Here is a 19,843-nt window from a genome sequence, read left to right as displayed (position 1 = left end):
AAAGGTTCGTAGTAATCGACGGAATGTCATAAAGCAAAAAAAGCGTCCTGGCTTTCCGCAAGAAAGTGTTATAAGCTCACTGCTGTTCCTGATCTACACAAATAATTTAGAGAACAATATGAGCACCCCTCTTAGAGAGTGCAGATAGTGATGTCATTTACCGTGATCAGATGGTCAAAACCAATTGCCAAATGATTTAGAGAAGATACCTGTATGGTGTGAAACATGGCAATTGAATGTAAATAATAAGAAGAGTGAAGTCATCCACATGAGTACTAAAAGAAATCCGATGAATTTCGGTTAGGTTGTACATCAGATAACTTTAAAGGTTGTCATGCAGTCAAATACTTAGCCATTACCGTTATGAGTTACTGAAATCGGAACGATCATGTTGTGGGGAAAGGTGGCGAAAGACTGCATTTTATTGGCAGAACTCGTAGAAGACGCAAGATGTGTACTTTAAGAGACTGCCTGCACTAAGGACATCCAAAACGTTCAAAGAAGGGCAGATCTTTTGTATTATTGCGAAATAAGAGTGAGAGTGCCACGGATATGATAAGCGGCTTTGGCTGTTAGTCATTAAGACAAAGCAGTTTTTCGTGAAATATTTTCACGGATTTTCAATCAACTTTCTCCTCTGAATGCAAACGTATTTTGTTGCCGCGCAGCTACATAGGGAGAAGTGATCATCCTAATAAAACAACATAAATCAGAGCTTGCACGGAAAGATCGAAGTGTTCGTTTATCCCGCGCGCGATTCGAGAGTGGAAAAGTACAGAAATAACTCGAAGGTGGTTTAGTGAATCCTGGGCCATGCACTTATTGTGAATTGCAGAGTAGTCACGTAGATGTAGATTCAGACTGGTGAAAGCCTGTCAGCAATTACTGTGCTGTCGACAATTTGAAAAGGACACTGGAAAATCTTATTTTTTTGAGTGGATAACTGGCGATCAAGTTCTCTGAATTTCCGTGTTATCCGTATAAACGAGCTTCCGCTGTACTGGAACATGTGTCAGTAACTGTGTATTGCTCTGTGTATTTGTTATTGTATCAAATTACGTGTCTGTTTACCAAAATCCGTGTCACATCGCATTGTATCTGGCTGCATAAACAAAGCAGAGTACCAGATCTGATCGTCGCGGGAGACAGGATGTATGAATAAAACAGAGAATATACTTTATACTCAAAATTTCGGAGAACATTCTCTTTCTCATGAATAAAGCGAATCTGAGAATATGCTTCTCCCAGAAAGATCTCAGCGCCAGTAAAAGGGATGGGCAAGTTTCACAAAACAAAGAACATTCTCCGATTTCTTATGAACAAAACTAGAGGAGCTTCTCAAAAGCGGAGAACAGTCTACATTTTTTGAAGTGACCCCTGTAGCATACTCCGAGCTTAATAAGTTCTGTTGAGTTTAGATTTTACCTACTTTTTGGTAGTAATGGCAGAATTTTTACGTTGCTTTGAAGGCATAAAAAGATATACTTTGTCTGAAGAAATAATGAAGAGAGAAACTGTAGAAGTTTATGCAGGTTTAACGATAAAAATATTACTTGCCTGGCGAGCTTTCTTCCAGAAAATCACGAAAGAAAAGGGGGCTATTTTTTCAAACGAAGTGAAAATTCAATCATTTTTGCTGTTATTTGACAGACCCAAGTTTCCAGAAATGTATGAGTATACTTAGGTATACACGAAACAACTGTGGCACTGACATTTCGAGATGTTCATCATGTCTTCCCGCACGCGATTCGAAAGTGGAATAGTAGAGAAATAGCTCTAAGGTGGTTCAGTAAATCCTGGGCCATGCAGTTATTTGTTATGTTAGAAATAAGCAGGCGGATCGGAAAAATTAGTAACTGATCTACTACAAACGTAGCTATCTATTTCTCGAAACGAGCCTCACGGCCGACCGCTTATGTACTTGACACGCCAGCAGATGATTATGCGCCGTATTTAACCAAAATTACCTCGTATTAGAAAACTCTGACAGAATTCCGGTCTGTAGAAGTGAAAATATCATGTAATCTTAAGATTACGTTCGCGTAATTTGTTCACCGAACTTCAATAGCAAAAAAGTTTTCGGCAAATCTAAAATTCCGTAACATCTCAAGAAAACTCATTTTTGTAAACTGTCCGTAATCGTCTTAGTAATTTGTTGCTGCATATAAAAGTAAAATCGAAAAGCAATGCAACTCTTCCAGAATACACTGATGCCAGTTCCATGTTTGTACACTGAATAGTTTGTCTGTCTGAGAGATCTGAATGAAATGTAACATTATGTGTGTCGGACAAGGCAGATGACACACACGGAGAGCGTGCCCAACAAGGAAGGGAGGTAGTGAAGAGGAACTGCCTCGTCCGAGAATATGCTTCGAATTTTTTGTTCGTACGAAGTTGGGGACTTTCTCAGAGAATGTTCTTTTGCTTTGAGAATCTACTGGGGAGGATGTATGAACCGTCAATTAGGCCGGTTCACAAACAACTCGAGTACATATGTTATTCCCAAACGTTATCGTGCAAGTAGGGGCCAGGAGGTGCTGGAGAAATAACACACACTGCTAAAGATACCTTTTTATTTTAAAACTTTCTCAACAATAAATTTTTAAGTCTGGCATTTCTTTAAAAACAAAATCTTAATTTCAAAAGAATTTCAAATAGCTCGACCATTTTCATTATGAAAAGGAGATTACCAGGTATGACATTAACAACTTGCCATTACAATTCCAAAAAAACTAAGTAGCTAGCTTGTACTAAGCAAAAATAGTTGTCTCTCGCCAGTTACATAACTTATATTTGTTACGAGATAAATGTGAATAAGCCAGCACACGCAACTTCATATTAAAGGCAGTTCCCCCCCAAAAAATTTCCTTAGCTCGATGAGGGAGTGACGTGAGTAAAGGGGCCCAAATCACAATAGGCGCAATAGTTACTGGTGGTCAACAGAGCCACAGCAGATCAGCCCCAAAACTTCCAACACAAGCCACCACCTCCCCAAGTTACTCAAAACCAGAAGATGTAGCGAGGGCGGTGCCTGCACAGACTCCGAACCATAGAGACCCACGACACCGACCCTAAATCATCCAATCGAGGCGTGAATGAAAGCTGCCCTACCAAGAAGCAATTACCACATTCCCGCGGACAGGCAAAGGAAAACTGTGGTGGGACGATCCCAACAAAACCACTGGTGAAGAAACTCATACACTTCTCTTGATAACCTTCTTATATATATATAACTCTGTTAGTACTCAACTTCTCACACTCCACCCCAGCGCTGGGAACACGTTGCACTTCCTTATGCTCGTCAGAGCCAACCGCTGCCAGTGGTTTCAACGGCCGACAAGAAGACATACGGTCCCACGCGCTGATCTCCTTCACCACGGCTCCTAAGCTTCGTAAGTCACGTACATGCGGGTAAGGCAGACTTAGCCCCTGACAGCCGTGAGGTCGGCCAAAGCACGTGGCGAGCAGTTGACGACCCCCAACAGCAGGGCCCCGCTCGCGCCACCACCTCTCTCGTCACAGCCCAGTTCGTACTCCTCGATCGTCTCGCGACCGAACACTTGCTCCACCTCGAGCCAGAGGGCGGTAGCGATCCAAACAGCGCGCCAAACTTCGACCATAAATATAATAGACTGGCCCTGACGTTATTTTCGTGGCTCCAACATCTCTGGGCTGAAGTCACGTGAATGTTGGCGAAACATGGTTGTTTCGTGTTGCGCTTATGGCTGTACTCAACGTTTTGTCGGGGGAAATGGCCTTACATTTTACGTGTAAGTGTTTCTGAGCTAGTGCAGATGCGTTTATTGAAATCTGCTGAAGTGACTTTTATATGTTTTTTACACTTGAGATATCGTATCACGTAAATTAAAGTGTTGAAAGTGATGCCTGTAAAGTCAGACTCATATTGCATTTTGGAAAGTATCTGTGATAATTCGGTTACAACTATATCTACATCTACATGATTACTCTGCAATTCACATTTAAGTGCTTGGTAGAGGGTTCATCGAACCACAATCACACCATCTCTCTACCATTTCACTCCCGAACAGCGCGCGGGAAAAACGAACACGTAAATCTTTCTCTTCGAGCTCTGATTTATTTTATTTTATTTTGATGATCAATTCTACCTATGTAGGTTGGGCTCAACAAAATATTTTCGCATTCGGAAAAGAAAGTTGGTGACTGAAATTTCGTAAATAGATCTCGCCGCGACGAAAAACGTCTTTGCTTTAATGACTTCCATCTCAATTCGCGTATCATATCTGCTACACTCTCTCCCCTATTACGTGATAATACAAAACGAGCTGCCCTTTTTTGCACCCTTTCGATATCCTCCGTCAATCCCACCTGGTAAGGATCCCAAAATATTCTAACGACGAACGAGTGTAGTCGAAGCTGTCTCTTTATTGGATTTGTTGCATCTTCTAAGTGTCGTGCCAATGAATCGCAACCTTTGGCTCGCCTTCCCCACAATATTATCTATGTGGTCTTTCCAACTGAAGTTGTTTGTAATTTAAACACCCAGGTACTTAGTTGAATTGACAAACTTGAGAATTGTACTATTTATCGAGTAATCGAATTTCAACGGATTTATTTTGGAACTCATGTGGATCACCTCACACTTTTCGTTATTTAGCGTCAACTGCCACCTGACACACCATACAGCAATCTTTTCTAAATCGCTTTGCAACTGATACTGGTCTTCGGATGACCTTACCAGTCGGTAAATTACAGCATCATCTGCGAACAACCTAAGAGAACTGCTCAGATTGTCACCCAGGTCATTTATATAGATCAGAAACAGCAGAGTTCCCAGGACGCTTCCCTGGGGAACACCTGATATCACTTAGGTTTTACTCGATGATTTGTCGTCTATTACTACGAACTGCGACCTTCCTGACAGGAAATCACGAATCCAGTCGCACAACTGAGACGATACAGATGTAAGTATAACTGTTTCTCGTTCCTATTCATAGTTTCCCTAAGGATGAAAACCGAAGGCAGCTTTGGATACAGGCCCTGAAACGGAACAACTTTAAGCCATCTGCTCATACGCGCCTTTGCTCGAAGCACTTCGAGAAGAAGTGTTTTGATAGGTTAATTATTATTTACAAAAAAAAAAAGCTCTGAGCACTATGGGACTTAACTTCTCAGGTCCGATTTTTTTCTCCGGACTGGAAAGAGATAGAAACATGCGCATTGTTTTAAAATGAGGCCTCGTTCATTGTCAATACGTCCCAGAGATGGCAACACCGTACGGCAGATGGAATTTTACCGCCAACTGAGAGAATGAGAACTGTTTTAAACACTTAAAATGGCGACGGTTTCCTTACTTGAACAAAGTGCTATCATTCGTTTTCTGAACTTGCGTGGTGTGAAACCAATTGAAATTCATCGACAGTTGAAGGAGACATGTGGTGATGGAGTTACAGATGTGTCGAAAGTGCGTTTGTGGGTGCGACAGTTTAATGAAGGCAGAAGATCGTGTGACAACAAATCGAAACAACCTCCGGCTCGCACAAGCCGGTCTGACGACATGATCGAGAAAGTGGAGAGAATTGTTTTGGGGGATCGCCGAGTGACTGTTGAACAGATAGCCTCCAGAGTTGGCATTTCTGTGGGTTCTGTGCACACAATCCTGCGTGACGACCTGAAAATGCGAAAAGTGTCATCCAGGTGGGTGCCACGAATGCTGGCGGACGACCACATGGCTGCCCGTGTGGCATGTTGCCAAGCAATGTTGACGCGCAACGACAGCATGAATGGGACTTTCTTTTCATCGGTTGTGACAATGGATGAGACGTGGATGCCATTTTTCAATCCAGAAACAAAGCGCCAGTCAGCTAAATGGAAGCACACAGATTCACCGCGACCAAAAAAATTTCTGGTAACCGCCAGTTCTGAAAAAATGATGGTGTCCATGTTCTGGGACAGCGAGGGCGTAATCCTTACCCATTGCGTTCCAAGGGGCAATATGGTAACAGATGCATCCTACGAAAATGTTTTGAAGAACATATTCCTTCCTGCACTGCAACAAAAATGTCCGGGAAGGGCTACGTGTGTGCTGTTTCACCAAGACAACGCACCCGCACATCGAGCTAACGTTACGCAACAGTTTCTTCGTGATAACAACTTTGAAGTGATTCCTCATGCTCCCTACTCACCTGACCTGGCTCCTAGTGACTTTTGGCCTTTTCCAACAATGAAAGACAGTCTCCGTGGCCGCACATTCACCAGCCGTGCTGCTATTGCCTCAGGGATTTTCAAGTGGTCAAAACAGACTCCTAAAGAAGCCTTCGCCGCTGCCATGGAATCATGGCGTCCGCGTTGTGAAAAATGTGTACGTCTGCAGGGCGATTACGTCGAGAAGTAACGCCAGTTTCATCGATTTCGGGTGAGTATTTAATTAGAAAAAAAAAATCGGAGGCCTTAGAACTTGAATGCACCTCGTACACTGCGCATGCGTCGCCCATCACGGTTTCTGCCTTCCAAAACAGGGAGGTGGCGCCGCCCTTAGTGAAACACTGCTGGCAACGACATATCGCAATCGAGGCCGCACCGAAGAACGTTCAGTTTTGATGCGAGATAATATAGGATTCCACGTTTTGCTAAGAGGAAACCCATTGTCTCTGTTGATTAAATTATCAGCCAACCTAATTCCAATCGCCTCTTTATAGACACTATTCCAAAAACCGGAAATGTTGGCGACCACAACAGTTTCCTCAAATTTGATTTTGTGTCCCTCATTTTGGCAGTGTTCTGCTACCGCCGATTTTTCTGGCTGTTGTAGCCTCGTATGACGGCGATGTTCCAGACACCTGTCATGCACTGTGCGAATAGAACGGCCAACGTAAGATTTCCCACATTGACACGGAATTTTATACACCCCGGGTTTCCTAAGCCCCAAATCATCCTTCACACAGCCGAGCAGAGCTCTAATCTTAGAAGGTGGACGGAACACACTCTTAATGTTAAAACTCTTTAAAATTCGTCCAATCTTAAACGATAAGCCTCCAGCATAAGGAAGAAAGGCCACAGATATATGTTCCTCTTCGTACAGCTCCGAAGAGACTTTCATGACTTATTATGTCGGGAAAGCCTACGTAACCACATCTCTGATACTTGACAAAAGTGTCTATACATTTATCTTCATGGCTATGTACAGGAATATGGTAATCTTATTAGGCGCAGACTGAAACTTGACTATAGACTGGTACAGACAAATGTAGAACTCGTACAGACTGGTACAGACTAATGTAGACTGGTGCAGACGAATGCAGACTGACTAATCGGAGGTCTGTACACTCGTTATAATACCTCGCGCGTCCACGTATCACTGCAGCGCCAACTCGTAATGCGGAGATGGACAAGCGCTGCGCCTGCGCTGTTGTGCTTAGCAGCGCGCGTTCTAGTGGGAAAGCTGTGTACGCGCTGACCACGCGGAACTATGTACACAACAATCTTCTGTACAGCAAGGCCATTTCCGTCCTCTGCCTCTTCTCATTCCCTCTCGCGTCTGCCCTGCCCCTCTCCCCCCTTATGAGTTCTCTCCCTCCTTGGTCCCCCCCTTTTTCGTTTTTTCCTCTCCTCCCTCCTTGTTTTTCCCCCTCCTCCAGGTCCACCCCCCCATCTGCCTTTGGCTCGGGAGTGTCATCTTTGTGCCGCCATTTTCGTGCAGTGTTTTACAGTGAGTGTTGTGTCTTTTGGGCAGTGCTGCCAACGGCTATCATACTGTCGCTGGGTGTGGTTTTTTTATGTCTTGCGAACAGAAACCTGACTGTCGCCATGTTTTTTAATTGTGTGTCTACTATGTTACTTGTCTGATTCAAATGGTTCAAATGGCTCTGAGCACTTCTGAGGTCATCAGTCGCCTAGAACTTAGAACTAATTAAACCTAACTAACCGAAGGACATCACACACATCCACGCCCGAGGCAGGATTCGAACCTACGACCGTAGCGGTCGCTCGGCTCCACACTGTAGCGCCTAGAACCGCACAGCCACTCCGGCCGGCTTGTCTGATTTCTGTGAATTTTATTAACATTGCCAACCCCCTTTGCTTTCTGTTTTAACTTTCCGCATTTTCCGCCATTTTACACTTTAAGTCACCGCTTTATCGCTTGTTTTTCTTGTTTCTTTTCTTCTTCCGTTTTTTAAAAAAAATTCTGTAGGCTGTAGAGCAGCGTACTAAGCTGCTGCCAGCGCGCCCCCTTCGGGGGAATTGAAAATCAATAAAAAAAAAAAAAACATAGCAAGGCCAGTCTACTAGTATTTATGGTCAAAGGCGCCAAACCGAAAGCGCCACCGCAGGCACTAGACGCGAAGCGAAATCACTCCGCCTGGCGCGCCTTTCGAAGAGCCGGACACAACTACGGCTCAGTGTCCTCTTTTTTATTCGTATGAACCAGGATTGGTACTCACCGCCGCAGTGAGACGTCAGACGAGCGCAGTTTGGCCAGGCGGAGGTTCCTCCATATCGGGCACGGTCAGCCACTGCTCCGGCACGGAGAAGCGCCGCGGCTCGCCCGGTGTGTCTGTGTCGTCAGCGGGCATCAGGAAACCTCCGTCGCCGTCGCCGGTGGGCGCCGCTGGACGGGAGCTGCGCCCGTCGTACAGCAGGTGGGCCCTCCGGAGCAGCGCCTCGTCCACTCTGTACCAGCTGTCCAGGCGCCTGCCGGCTGGAGCGCCGGCCGAGTCAGGCACGCCGGCGTACACGATTCGCCCGTTTCTGGCGGCGCGCTCCCCGGGGTCAGAGAGGTCGGTCTGCTCGCCTGGGTGCTGGAAGGACAGCTCGCCGGGGACCGGAGACCAGAGGAGCAGGGCGAAGGTGAAGGCGAGGGAGAGCGGCATGGCTGCTGCCTGTACTTCCCGGCCGCCGGGAGCCGCGGCGTGAGCTCCCGGCCGCAGCGCGTTGCGTCAGTCGCCGCGCTGGTGGGGCGGGCTTCCTTCTGCCCGGAAGCAAACAACCGAGATTACGGCCTGACGTCGCGTCGGCCGAGGGGTTACTGCAGGCGGCGAGGCACGCTGAACACTCTTCCTTTCTTTTGCTTGTGCCGTTTGTCCCCCGGAGACGCACGATCGGCACGGTTAATCGGATGTGGCAATGTTCCTAAATAACACAACGCAGCATGTCATTCTCAATGGAAAGAAGTCTTCGGAAGTAAGAGTGATTACAGGTGTGCCGCAGGGAGTGTCGTACGACCGTTGCTATTCACAATATATACAGGGTGTTACAAAAAGGTACGGCCAGACTTTCAGGAAACATTCCTCACACACAAATAAAGAAAAGATGTTATGTGCACATGTGTTCGGAAACGCTTAATTTCCAAATTAGAGCTCATTTTAGTTTCGTCAGTATGTACTGTTCTTCCTCGATTTACCGCCAGTTGGCCAAATTGAAGGAAGATCATGTTGACTTCTGTGCTTGTGTTGACATGCGACTCATTGCTCTACAGTACTAGCATCGAGCACATCAGTACGTTAGTCTTCATCACGACCGCGGTTTTGCAGTCAGTGCAATGTTTATAAATGCGGAGTTGGCAGATGCGCATTTGATGTATGGTTTAGCACGGGGCAACTGTCGTGGCGCGGTACGTTTGTATCGAGACAGATTTCCAGAACTAAGGTGACTGATAGGAAGACGTTCGAGGCAATTGATTGGCGTCTTAGGGAGCACGGAACATTCCAGCCTATGACTCGCGACTGGGGAAGACCTAGAACGACGAGGACACCTGCAATGGACGAGGCAATTCTTCGTGCAGTTGACGATAACCCTAATGTCAGCGTCAGACAAGTTGCTGCTGAACAAGGTAACGTTGACCACGTCACTGTATGGCGAGTGCTACGGTAGAACCAGTTGTTTCCGTACCATGTACAGCGTGTGCAGGCACTATCAGCAGCTGATTGGCCTCCACGGGTACACTTCTGCGATTGGTTCATCCAACAATGTGTCAATCCTCATTTCAGTGCAAATTTTCTCTCTAAGGATGAGGCTCCATTCCAACGTGATCAAGTTGTAAATTTTTACAATCAACATGTGTGGGCTGACGAGAATCCGCACGCAATTGTGCATTCACGTCATCAACACAGATATCCTGTGAACGTTTGGGCAGGGATTGTTCGTGATGTCTTGATTGGGCCCAATGTTCTTCCACCTACGCTCAATGGAGCATGTTATCATCATTTCATACGGGATACTCTATCTGTGTTGCTAGATCATGTGCCTTTACAAGTACGACAGAACATGTGGTTCATGAACGATGGAGCTCCTGCACATTTCAGTCGAAGTGTTCGAACGCTTCTCAACAACAGATTCGGTGACTGATGGATTGGTAGAGGCGGACCAATTCCATGGCCTCCACGCTCTCCTGACCTCAACCCTCTTGACTTTCATTTATGGGGGCATTGGAAAGCTATTGTCTACGCAACCCCAGTACCAAATGTAGAGACTCTTCGTGCTCTTATTGTGGACGGTTGTGGTACAATACGCCATTCTCCACGGCTGCATCAGCACCTCAGGGATTCCACTCGACGGAGGGTGGATGCATGTATCCTCGCTAACGGAGGACATTTTGAACATTTCCTGTAACAAAGTATTTGAAGTCACGCTGGTAAGTTCTGCTGCTGTGTGTTTCCATTCCATGATTAATGTGATTTGAAGAGAAGTAACAAAATGAGCTCAAACATGGAAAGTTAGCGTTTCCGGATACAAGTCCACATAGCATATTTTCTTTCTTTGTGTGTGAGGAATGTTTCCAGAAAGTTTGGCCGTACCTTTTTGTAACACCCTGTATAAATGACCTTGTGGATGACATCGGAAGTTCACTGAGGCTTTTTGCGGATGATGCTGTGGTATATCGAGAGGTTGTAACAATGGAAAATTGTACTGAAATGCAGGAGGATCTGCAGCGAATTGACGCATGGTGCAAGGAATGATAATTGAATCTCACTGTGGACAAGTGTAATGTGCTGCGAATACACAGAAAGAAAGATCCTTTATCATTTAGCTACAATGTAGCAGGTCAGCAACTGGAAGCAGTTAATTCCATAAATTATCTGGGAGTACGCATTAGGAGTGATTTAAAATGGAATGACGATATAAAATTATTCGTCAGTAAAGCAGATGCCTGACTGAGATTCATTGGAAGAATACTAAGGAAATGCAATCCGAAAACAAAGGAAGTACTTTACAGTACACTTGTTCTCCCACTGGTTGAATACTGCTCACTGGTGTCGCATCCATACCAGATTGGGTTGATAGAAGAGATAGAGAAGATCCAACAGAGAGCAGCGCGCTTCCTTACAGCATCATTTAGTAATCGCGAATGCGTTACGGAGATGATAGATAAACTCCAGTGGAAGACTCTGCAGGAGAGACGCTCAGTAGCTCGGTACGGGCTTTTGTTGAAATTTCGAGAACATACCTACACCGAAGAGTCAATCAGTATATTGCTCCCTCCTACGTATATCTCGCGAAGAGACCACGAGGATAAAATCAGAGAGATTAGAGCCCACACAGAGGCATACCGACAATCCTTCTTTCCACGAACAATACGAGACTGGAAAAAAAGGGAGAACCGTTAGAGGTACTCAAGGTACCCTCCGCCACACACTATCAGGTGGCTTGCGGAGAGTGTATGTAGATGTAGATGTTAGCTGAAGGGGTGGCTGGATGCCCTTCCTGCCGCCACCCCGTACCCCTCGGGGAAGGAATTAGTGTAACCCAACTGTCTATGACTAGTGTATTATTATGTATCAAATCTTATGAGACTTAACTGCTAAGGTCATCAGTCCCTAAGCTTACACACTAAGTATCCTAAATTATCCTAAGGACAAACACACACACCCATGCCCAAGGGAGGACTCGAACCTCTGCCGGGACCAGACGCACAGTCCAAGACTACAGCGCCTGATACTGCTCGGTTAATCCCTCGCGGCTAATCTATGGAATAGTGCGAAAGTGTTCAGATGTCTGCGAGCCGTGTAACTCAGGCGGGACGTGGGGACCAGCCCGGTATTCAGCTATGGGGATGTGGAAAACCGCCTAAAAACCACATCCAGGCTGGCCAGCACACCGGCCCTCTACGTTAATCCGCCGGGCGGATTATATCCGGGGCCGGCGCGCGAGGTGTGCTGAAGAGCGACGGCTCCTAATTTCTTACGTGAAAGCTCTTGTACATTCTTAAATGAAACAAACATTATTAACATTCTACACCTCTACTCTTCGCATCTGCTTATTTATTCCTCAACATAGTGTAATGACAGTATATTCTTTGTGCGAATGTGATTTAAATTGGCGATTTATCTGGTAATGAATATGCAACCAGTCGCTTTTCTACGATTTATTCAACTACGAACATGTTTTCGAGCCACTGCAGTCCCATCGTCAGATCCATTTGCTGATTAGCCTGCAGTGGCTAGAAAATATATTCGTGATTAAACAAATCGTAGCCGGCTGCGGTGGACGTGCGGTTCTAGGCTTTGCAGTCCGGAACTGCGGGACTACTACAGTCGCAGGTTGGAATCCTGCCTAGGGCGTGGATGTGTGTGATGTCCTTAGGTTAGTTAGGTTTAAGTAGTTCTAAGTTCTAGGGGACTAATGACCTCAGATGTTAAGTCCCATAGTGCTCAGAGCCATTTGAACCATTTTTTTAAAATAAATCGTAAAAAGCGACTGGTCGAATGTTTATTACCATATAAATCGCCACTAGTATAATGAAACTGGTCTGGCTACGTCATGTTCTCTGTACCAAGTGTAATTTCCGACACAAGATGTTTTATCGCACATTTTGCAGTACCCTTTTGTAATTGCCATTAGTTCTGCAAACACTAGTCATAAAAATCTGTGTTGGCTATTTTGAACGTAAATGTCAGAGAGGTATGTAAGCACGGAGAAATCTAATAATCTGGAACGAAGTTTTTCGCGACGGTACTTATATGTAAAACATTCTCGGTATTCTTGCCGCCTCAGTTCTGGACAAAATCTCGAGCTTTCGACGATTACCTCCATCGTCATCGTCAGGAGCAACTGACTGCCTTCAGTTCTGCTGTGGTAGCCTTTTTATAGCCCGCGGACGGCTTCTGATTGGTCGGCTTCTGATTGGTCGGCTTCTGATTGGTCGGTGATTACGTCCTGCTGTCGCAGACGGTGTCACTGCGTGCGCCGGTGGCGGCACCGCTTCCTTTGGAACGTAAACCTTGGAAGGAACGTCTCTGCTGCTTCTCTGCATCAAGCGCTCCTTTCCATGCACAGCTCAAATGAATGAAGAATATATTACAGAAGACAAGCCGGGCGATCGTCAAAGAAGGGTTACGACACACAAGGTACGAACTGGATCTTAACGCACGAAGTTTATATAGTCGCCATCTTTTGTTATCTGCAGTGCTCTCGACGTTTGACTGGGAGTGGGTCGATATGACGACGGCCGCTGATCAAAGAACTCATCTTAGCAATACACAAGCTGGACAAGTAAAGAAATCTGACCACCTTGCAGCTGTGCAAAGATCAGAGTCGTGGTACGAAACAGCACGCCTGGACAAAGGAGCCATCTCGGCCCTTAATAAAGGTTTGAATTTTGCTCCTACACCACGTAGTATAGCCATCGTGGATCTTGTCAGTGGAGAGAACATGCGGTGCGGCATCTTGCACTGGACTACGCCGGCGAAGTTAGACTTCTTACCAGTCGCTTTTTGGCCTCAGATAGGCCTCCCAGGTCTAAATCAGTAGAGAGGAGAGGGAGGGGCTCCGTTTACTTCGGAACGATGAAGATCTTGTCATATTACCAGCCAACAAAGGAAATGCCACCTTGGTCCTTTAATACTACCGAATATCACAGTAAAATGACACCACTGTTGGAGGACAGTACGTATAAATGTCTTAAACGGGACCCGACTTTGACGTAGAGCAGAAAAACCATGAAGTTACTGAAGAATTCCGGGCTGCCAGACGATGTTACAGAAAATAGAGTCCGAGCTCCTAGACCGCCCAGGTTGTACGGACTACCGAAGCTCCACAAGGATGATATTCCCATGAGACCTATTGTCAGTGCTATTGGTTCTCCTGCTTATAAGCTGGCCAAATACCCAACAAAGTTGATGACTCCTATAGTCGGCCGGTGTGAACATCACATCAAAAACTCCCAGATGTTCATTGAGAAAATCTAACAGATTAGAGTTGGTCCAAATGACATTTTAGTCAGCCTTGATGTGGTTTCGCTGTTCAAAAAAGGTCCTGTGGAGGACACTTTGAAAATGCTGCCAGACCTTTTTCCTCCTGAATCTATACAGTTGTTCCGGCACGTGATGACGACCACCTACTTCTTGTGTGGTAACAAATTTTATGAAATGACGGACGGTATGGCGATAGGCTCTACGTTGTCTCCATCATTGGCTAACTTTTTTATGGAGAATTTTGAGGATTGTGCGTTAAATTCGGCTCCCCTCCGTCCATCCTTATTTTATCACGTTCGCGATACATTTATGATCTGGCCACACGGCGCAGAAGCTCTCGATCAATTCATGGAACACATGAACAGCATACATTCGAACATCCAGTTCACTGTCGAGTTTAGTACAACGACAGGCGGCCGGGCGTCTTGGCCACTGCATACCGTAAGCCGACGCATACCGATTTACGCCTGAATGCACAGTTTCCATCATCCAGCTCAGAAGAGAGCCATTTTGAACACGTTGGTACATAGAGCAAAAACTGTTTCTGACGAGGACCACTTAAGGTCCCAGATTAACCATCTGAAGTACGTGTTCCGAAAGGAAAAAAAAGTTAAGGAGATGATGCGCCCTGTTAAGGACGGTCTCAGCCTCAGGATCCCTGAAATTTATAAGATCCCATGTGAGTGTGGCAGCAGTTATATAGGTCAGACCATTCGTACCATTTCCGAGCGCTGTGCAGAACACCAACGCCACATTGGAAATAGAGAACTGGAGAAATCGGCAATTGTGGAGCACAGCCTGACGATCAAACATAAAATATTGTGCGATGGAACAAAAATTCTGTCCCATGCCTCCACGTACTGGGAATCTGTTGTTAAGGAGGCTGTTGAAATAAGAATGAGCCAAAAGAACTTCAATTGCAACAGCGGATACCATCTGAGCTGTGCATGGAAAGGAGCGCTTGATGCAGAGAAGCAGCAGAGACGTTCCTTCCAAGGTTTACGTTCCAACGGAAGCGGTGGCGCCACCAGGGCACGCAGTGACACCGTCTGCGACAGCAGGACGTAATCACCGACCAATCAGAAGCCGACCAATCAGAAGCCGTCCACGGGCTATAAAAAGGCTACCACAGCAGAACTGAAGGCAGTCAGTTGCTCCTGACGATGACGATGGAGGTAATGGTCAAAAGCTCGAGATTTTATCCAGAACTGAGGCGGCAAGAATACCGAGAATGTTTTACATAAAATTTAATAATCCTTGACCAGTATGTTGTTATCTTGGTGTTTAACAACTTATGGACTATAAAATGTGGTAAAGTGAGTTAGTGGCAGTGGGAGTAGTTTGCCGAGAGAAGTTGTGTACGGCGGCATGTGGTCTAAGTGTTACCCATTGTGTCTAAATAACAGTGCTCAAAAGTATCTTCTTATAATTCCGAACCACAAAGGAAAAGTGCTATTTAAAACTTTTGGGATGACTTCAAGAATATATCAACAAAGTGAAAACTGAAACGTGTTCACGGTTTTGATGAGTACTGATACAGCAAGATCAAACCTGCGAACCCCTGCAAATCCAAATACGAGTATTTGGTCAATATTCTACACGAAAGCGAGAAAGAAGACACCTAGACATGAACCATGAGAAAAAAAAACGAAGAAGAATTTCACCAGCTAAGTACCAATTATTTTGATCAATCAACATTTCTGAACTTCCGACCTTGTTTGGTCAGAGATCTGCGAAGGACGAAGTATATGTCTTTCAAAACAGCAGAGACAGAATTTAAATAATTAATTTAAATCAGTAATTATAGGGTGGGAGGCCAGAATAGACACCCTATCGACTAATATATCTGGATTACAGTGCTTATCTCAGACGTAAAAGTATTAGAAAGGTAACAGCCGTGGCGGTTTATCGGACGATGTCGACCTTCGTATGCACTTCACCTCTCTGACCGCAGGGCTTCGAAACAAGTGTGGCTCCGTTTGGGGAGACCGTAGCGAACCTGGGGTTCGGTTGTCTTTGCCTCGGCAGTACGGGCTGTGGAACGGAATCAAAAACAAGTTTTCTGGCGACGTCCGGTCTGTCGGTGAAACAGGGGGAAAACGCTCTACATCTACATCTACATGGATACTCTGCAAATCACATTTAAGTGGCAGGCAGAGGGTTCATCGAACCACCTTCACAATTCTCTATTATTCCAATGTCGTATAGCGCGCGGAAAGAATCAACACACATATCTGTCCGTACGAGCTCTGATTTCCCTTATTTTATCGTAGTGATCGTTCCGCCCTATGTAGGTCCGTGTCAACAAAATATTTTCGCATTCGGAGGAGAAAGTTGGTGTTTGGAATTTCGTGAGAAGATTCCGCAGCAACGAAAACCGCCTTTCTTTTAATGATTTCCAGCCCAAATCCTGTATCATTTCTGTGACACTCTCTCACATATTTCGCGATAATACAAAACCTGTTGCCTTTCTTTGAACTTTTTCGATGTACTCCGTCAGTCCTACCTGGTAAGGATCCCACACCGCGCAGCGGTAGTCTAAAAGAGGACGGACAAGCGTAGTGTAGGCAGTCTCCTTAGTAGGTCTGTTACATTTTGTAAGTGTCCTGCCAATAAAACGCAGTCTTTGGTTAGCCTTCCCCACAACATTTTCTATGTGTTATTTCCAATTTAAGTTGTTCGTAATTTTAATACCTAGGTATTTAGTTGAATTTACAGCTTTTAGAATAGACTGATTTATCGTGTAACCCAAGTTTAACGAGTTTCTTTTCGCACTCATGTGGATGACCTCACACTTTTCGTTATTTAGGGTCAACTGCCACTTTTCGCACCATTCAGGTATTTTTCTAAATCGTTTTGCAGTTTGTTTTGATCTTCTGATGATTTTATTAGTCGATAAACGACAGCGTCATCTGCAAACAACCTAAGACGGCTGCTCAGATTGCCTCCCCAATAGTTTATATAGATAAAGAACAGGAAAGGGCCTATAACACTACCTTGGTGAACGCCTGAAATCACTTCTGTTTTACTCGATGACTTTCCATCAGTTACTACGAACTGTGACCTCTCTGACAGGAAATCGCAAATCCAGTCGCAAAACTGAGACGATATTCCATAAGCACGGAATTTTACTACTAGTCGCTTTTGTGGTACAGTGTCAAAAGCCTTCCGTAAATCCAGGAATACGGAATCGATCTGAAATCCCTTGTCAATAGCACTGAGCACTTCATGTGAATAACGAGCTAGTTGTTTTCTAAACCCATGTTGACTGTGTGTCAATAGACCGTTTCTTTCGAGGTAATTCATAATGTTCGAACACAATATATGTTCTAAAAAGCAGGTGCATATCGACGTTAACGATATGGGCCTGTAATTTAGTGGATTACTCGTGCTACCTTTCTTGAATGTTGGTGTGACCTGTCCAACTTTCCAGTCCTTGGGTACGGATCTTTGTCGAGCGAACTGTCGTATATTATTGTTAAGTATGGGGCTAATGTATCAGCATACTCCTAAAGGAACCTAATCGCGCCCTGAAGGAACCTTGTATTCATCGTATGGCATCATGGAGGAGATGAGTTGGTGACGAGGGAGGTGCCGGGCTGTCAGAGGCGTATGTATCGACCATGACGGACGGGTGTTTTCCTGTTGCGTTCGATTCGTGGCTATTCCCGTCTCCACGGTGGTACACTGCAGTGGCTTTCCTGTGGTTAAGGGAGTGAGTTGACATTAAGGTCTGTTAAATTTTGTTTCTGTGAGACTTTCAGCTCGTGTACTGGAAGTTTTGCTCTGACATGCCGTGAGTATGAATATTCGTTATCTTTCTGGCCTGTAATTGATGTCAAGTGTCAAGTGCCCTGGCTGTAATTTTGTACTTACTTACACGCGCCATCTTTTCCCCTCATGCCATTTTGATAACAGCTTGGTGTTCAGAGGAACTTCAAATTGTAATTCTTGTGTATGTCTGAGTCACGAGTCATGAATTCATGTCGTAAATTCTAGCCTGAGTGCAAGTACATTAGTGGGATGAATTTTCATTTTATGGTTTGCTTTGGTGGCCATGTCGGCGCTATAACCCGACTAATGTGGCCTTATCCGCTAATGCATGTTTAATGGGTCATTCACCACGGTGTATTATTTCTCTTAAATATCAGCCTTAAATTAAAATTATTCTAGGTTGCGGTTTTGCTGCAGTGGCCGAATGAAACGTACAGTAGCAACCAGGCTGTTTGGGCATGTAGTGTACGCGGGTGTCTTAAGGTTTCTCCGCAAAGCTGACTTGATTATGAGGCGCTGAGACTATTGTAGAAGCGCTTTTACGCTTCCACCAAATGAAGTGTGGGATGAAAATTCACTATTTTAGCTGTAATTTTGTTTTAAGACTTCAATTAAAAAATTAATATGCCTTGCTGTATTCGGGCCCTGTTGAGGTCGTTAGATTGCTAGATTCTGTTTAAAGGAGGTCATTCTTGAACTCCGAGAGTGTCTGGCGTTACAGTACACACTGATCTGCTAGGAGATTATCACCGCTACCCACCGCTACGCTGGATACCGCCTGGTGGTGGCGTTATGGACACGTGACGCCGTAACAAAAGCGTCTAAGCGAAGATGTGGGCTGCAAATGAAGAAATCCATTGAGATAAGCGACTTCGAGAAAGGGTAGATTATTATTACACAGAGCCTGTGAACGAATACTTCGAAAACGGCGAAGTGAATGTCTTCAAAATTTTTAACAAGTTTCCTCTCGCTGAACGATCTTTGCTATTTAAAAAATTCAAATTCTATGACTGGCTAACAAAAAAATCATTGTTTCAGTATAAAAGAGTTCTACGATATGGGCAGTATCGATATTAATTGTTATGACTATAGATGTATATAAGAAACTTCATTTGTATATGTAATGTGAACATTAATTTTAATACTGTGATTGAAACTGTACCTTGCGATCACTGGAAAAGTCTATTCTAGTGCATGTGATCAATGGCAAGTAAAGAATCTGAATCTAACGAGAGACCTCTTTGTTGACACCGTCACTGTAGAATGTTTGACTCTGGGAACGGAGCCACAACCTCACCTCTGCCTGCCCCACTTCACTACTATGGAAGTGAAGTCCTCGAAGGTTTTCTTTAAGTTTTGGAAACAGATGAAAATCAGATGGGGCAAGCCGGGACTGTATGGAGGATGGTCGATGACACTGAACCAAAGGCATCAAACTGTTACAAGTGCCGCAGCGCTCGTGCGTGCTGTGGCATTGTCATACTGGACAAGAGGGTGCTCCGTGTGTGGAGGAACTCTGAGGCTCTCGCAGTACCTTGCAATGTTTAAAGCACGAATTTCAAACTGACCATTCCTTGAACGTCCCAGAACTGAGCATGGCTTTGTCTGCTGATGACGTGGTCTGCCATCCTTTATGGCGGTTCTCCATTGATGTTTTCTGATTTCCTGGGTCAAAATGGTGAATGCAGCTTTCATCAGGTGTTGCAGTGTTGTGAAGGAGCCTGTCACTCTCACGCTCAAAAGCAAAAGAAATTTGTGGCAACTGTCCAGCCTCTTCCGTTTCATGACGGGAGAGAGCATTCGAGGCCCCTGCCGTGGGCACAGTTTTGTGTACCGCAGCTCTGCAGTGGTGGCCTGTACACGGCCTCGTCATATGCCTCGCTAGCCTGTGTTATCGGGCC

General features: G+C 45.1%; 1 protein-coding gene across 1 annotated transcript in view; it reads right to left on the bottom strand.

Annotated features, from left to right (window-relative positions):
* Window positions 1-8,915, bottom strand: part of LOC126284664 (uncharacterized) — a 56,976-nt gene extending 48,061 nt beyond the window's left edge. Inside the window, exon 1 of the mRNA XM_049983767.1 lies at window positions 8,421-8,915. Coding sequence (XP_049839724.1) covers window positions 8,436-8,849 — 414 coding nt within the window. The 5' untranslated portion in view covers window positions 8,850-8,915 and the 3' untranslated portion in view covers window positions 8,421-8,435. The remainder of the gene's footprint in view (window positions 1-8,420) is intronic.
* Window positions 8,916-19,843: the final 10,928 nt, after the last annotated feature.

Source organism: Schistocerca gregaria, chromosome 8 (assembly GCF_023897955.1).
Source record: "Schistocerca gregaria isolate iqSchGreg1 chromosome 8, iqSchGreg1.2, whole genome shotgun sequence".
NCBI lineage: Eukaryota > Metazoa > Arthropoda > Insecta > Orthoptera > Acrididae > Schistocerca > Schistocerca gregaria.
This window is presented reverse-complemented; position numbering and strand designations above follow the sequence as displayed.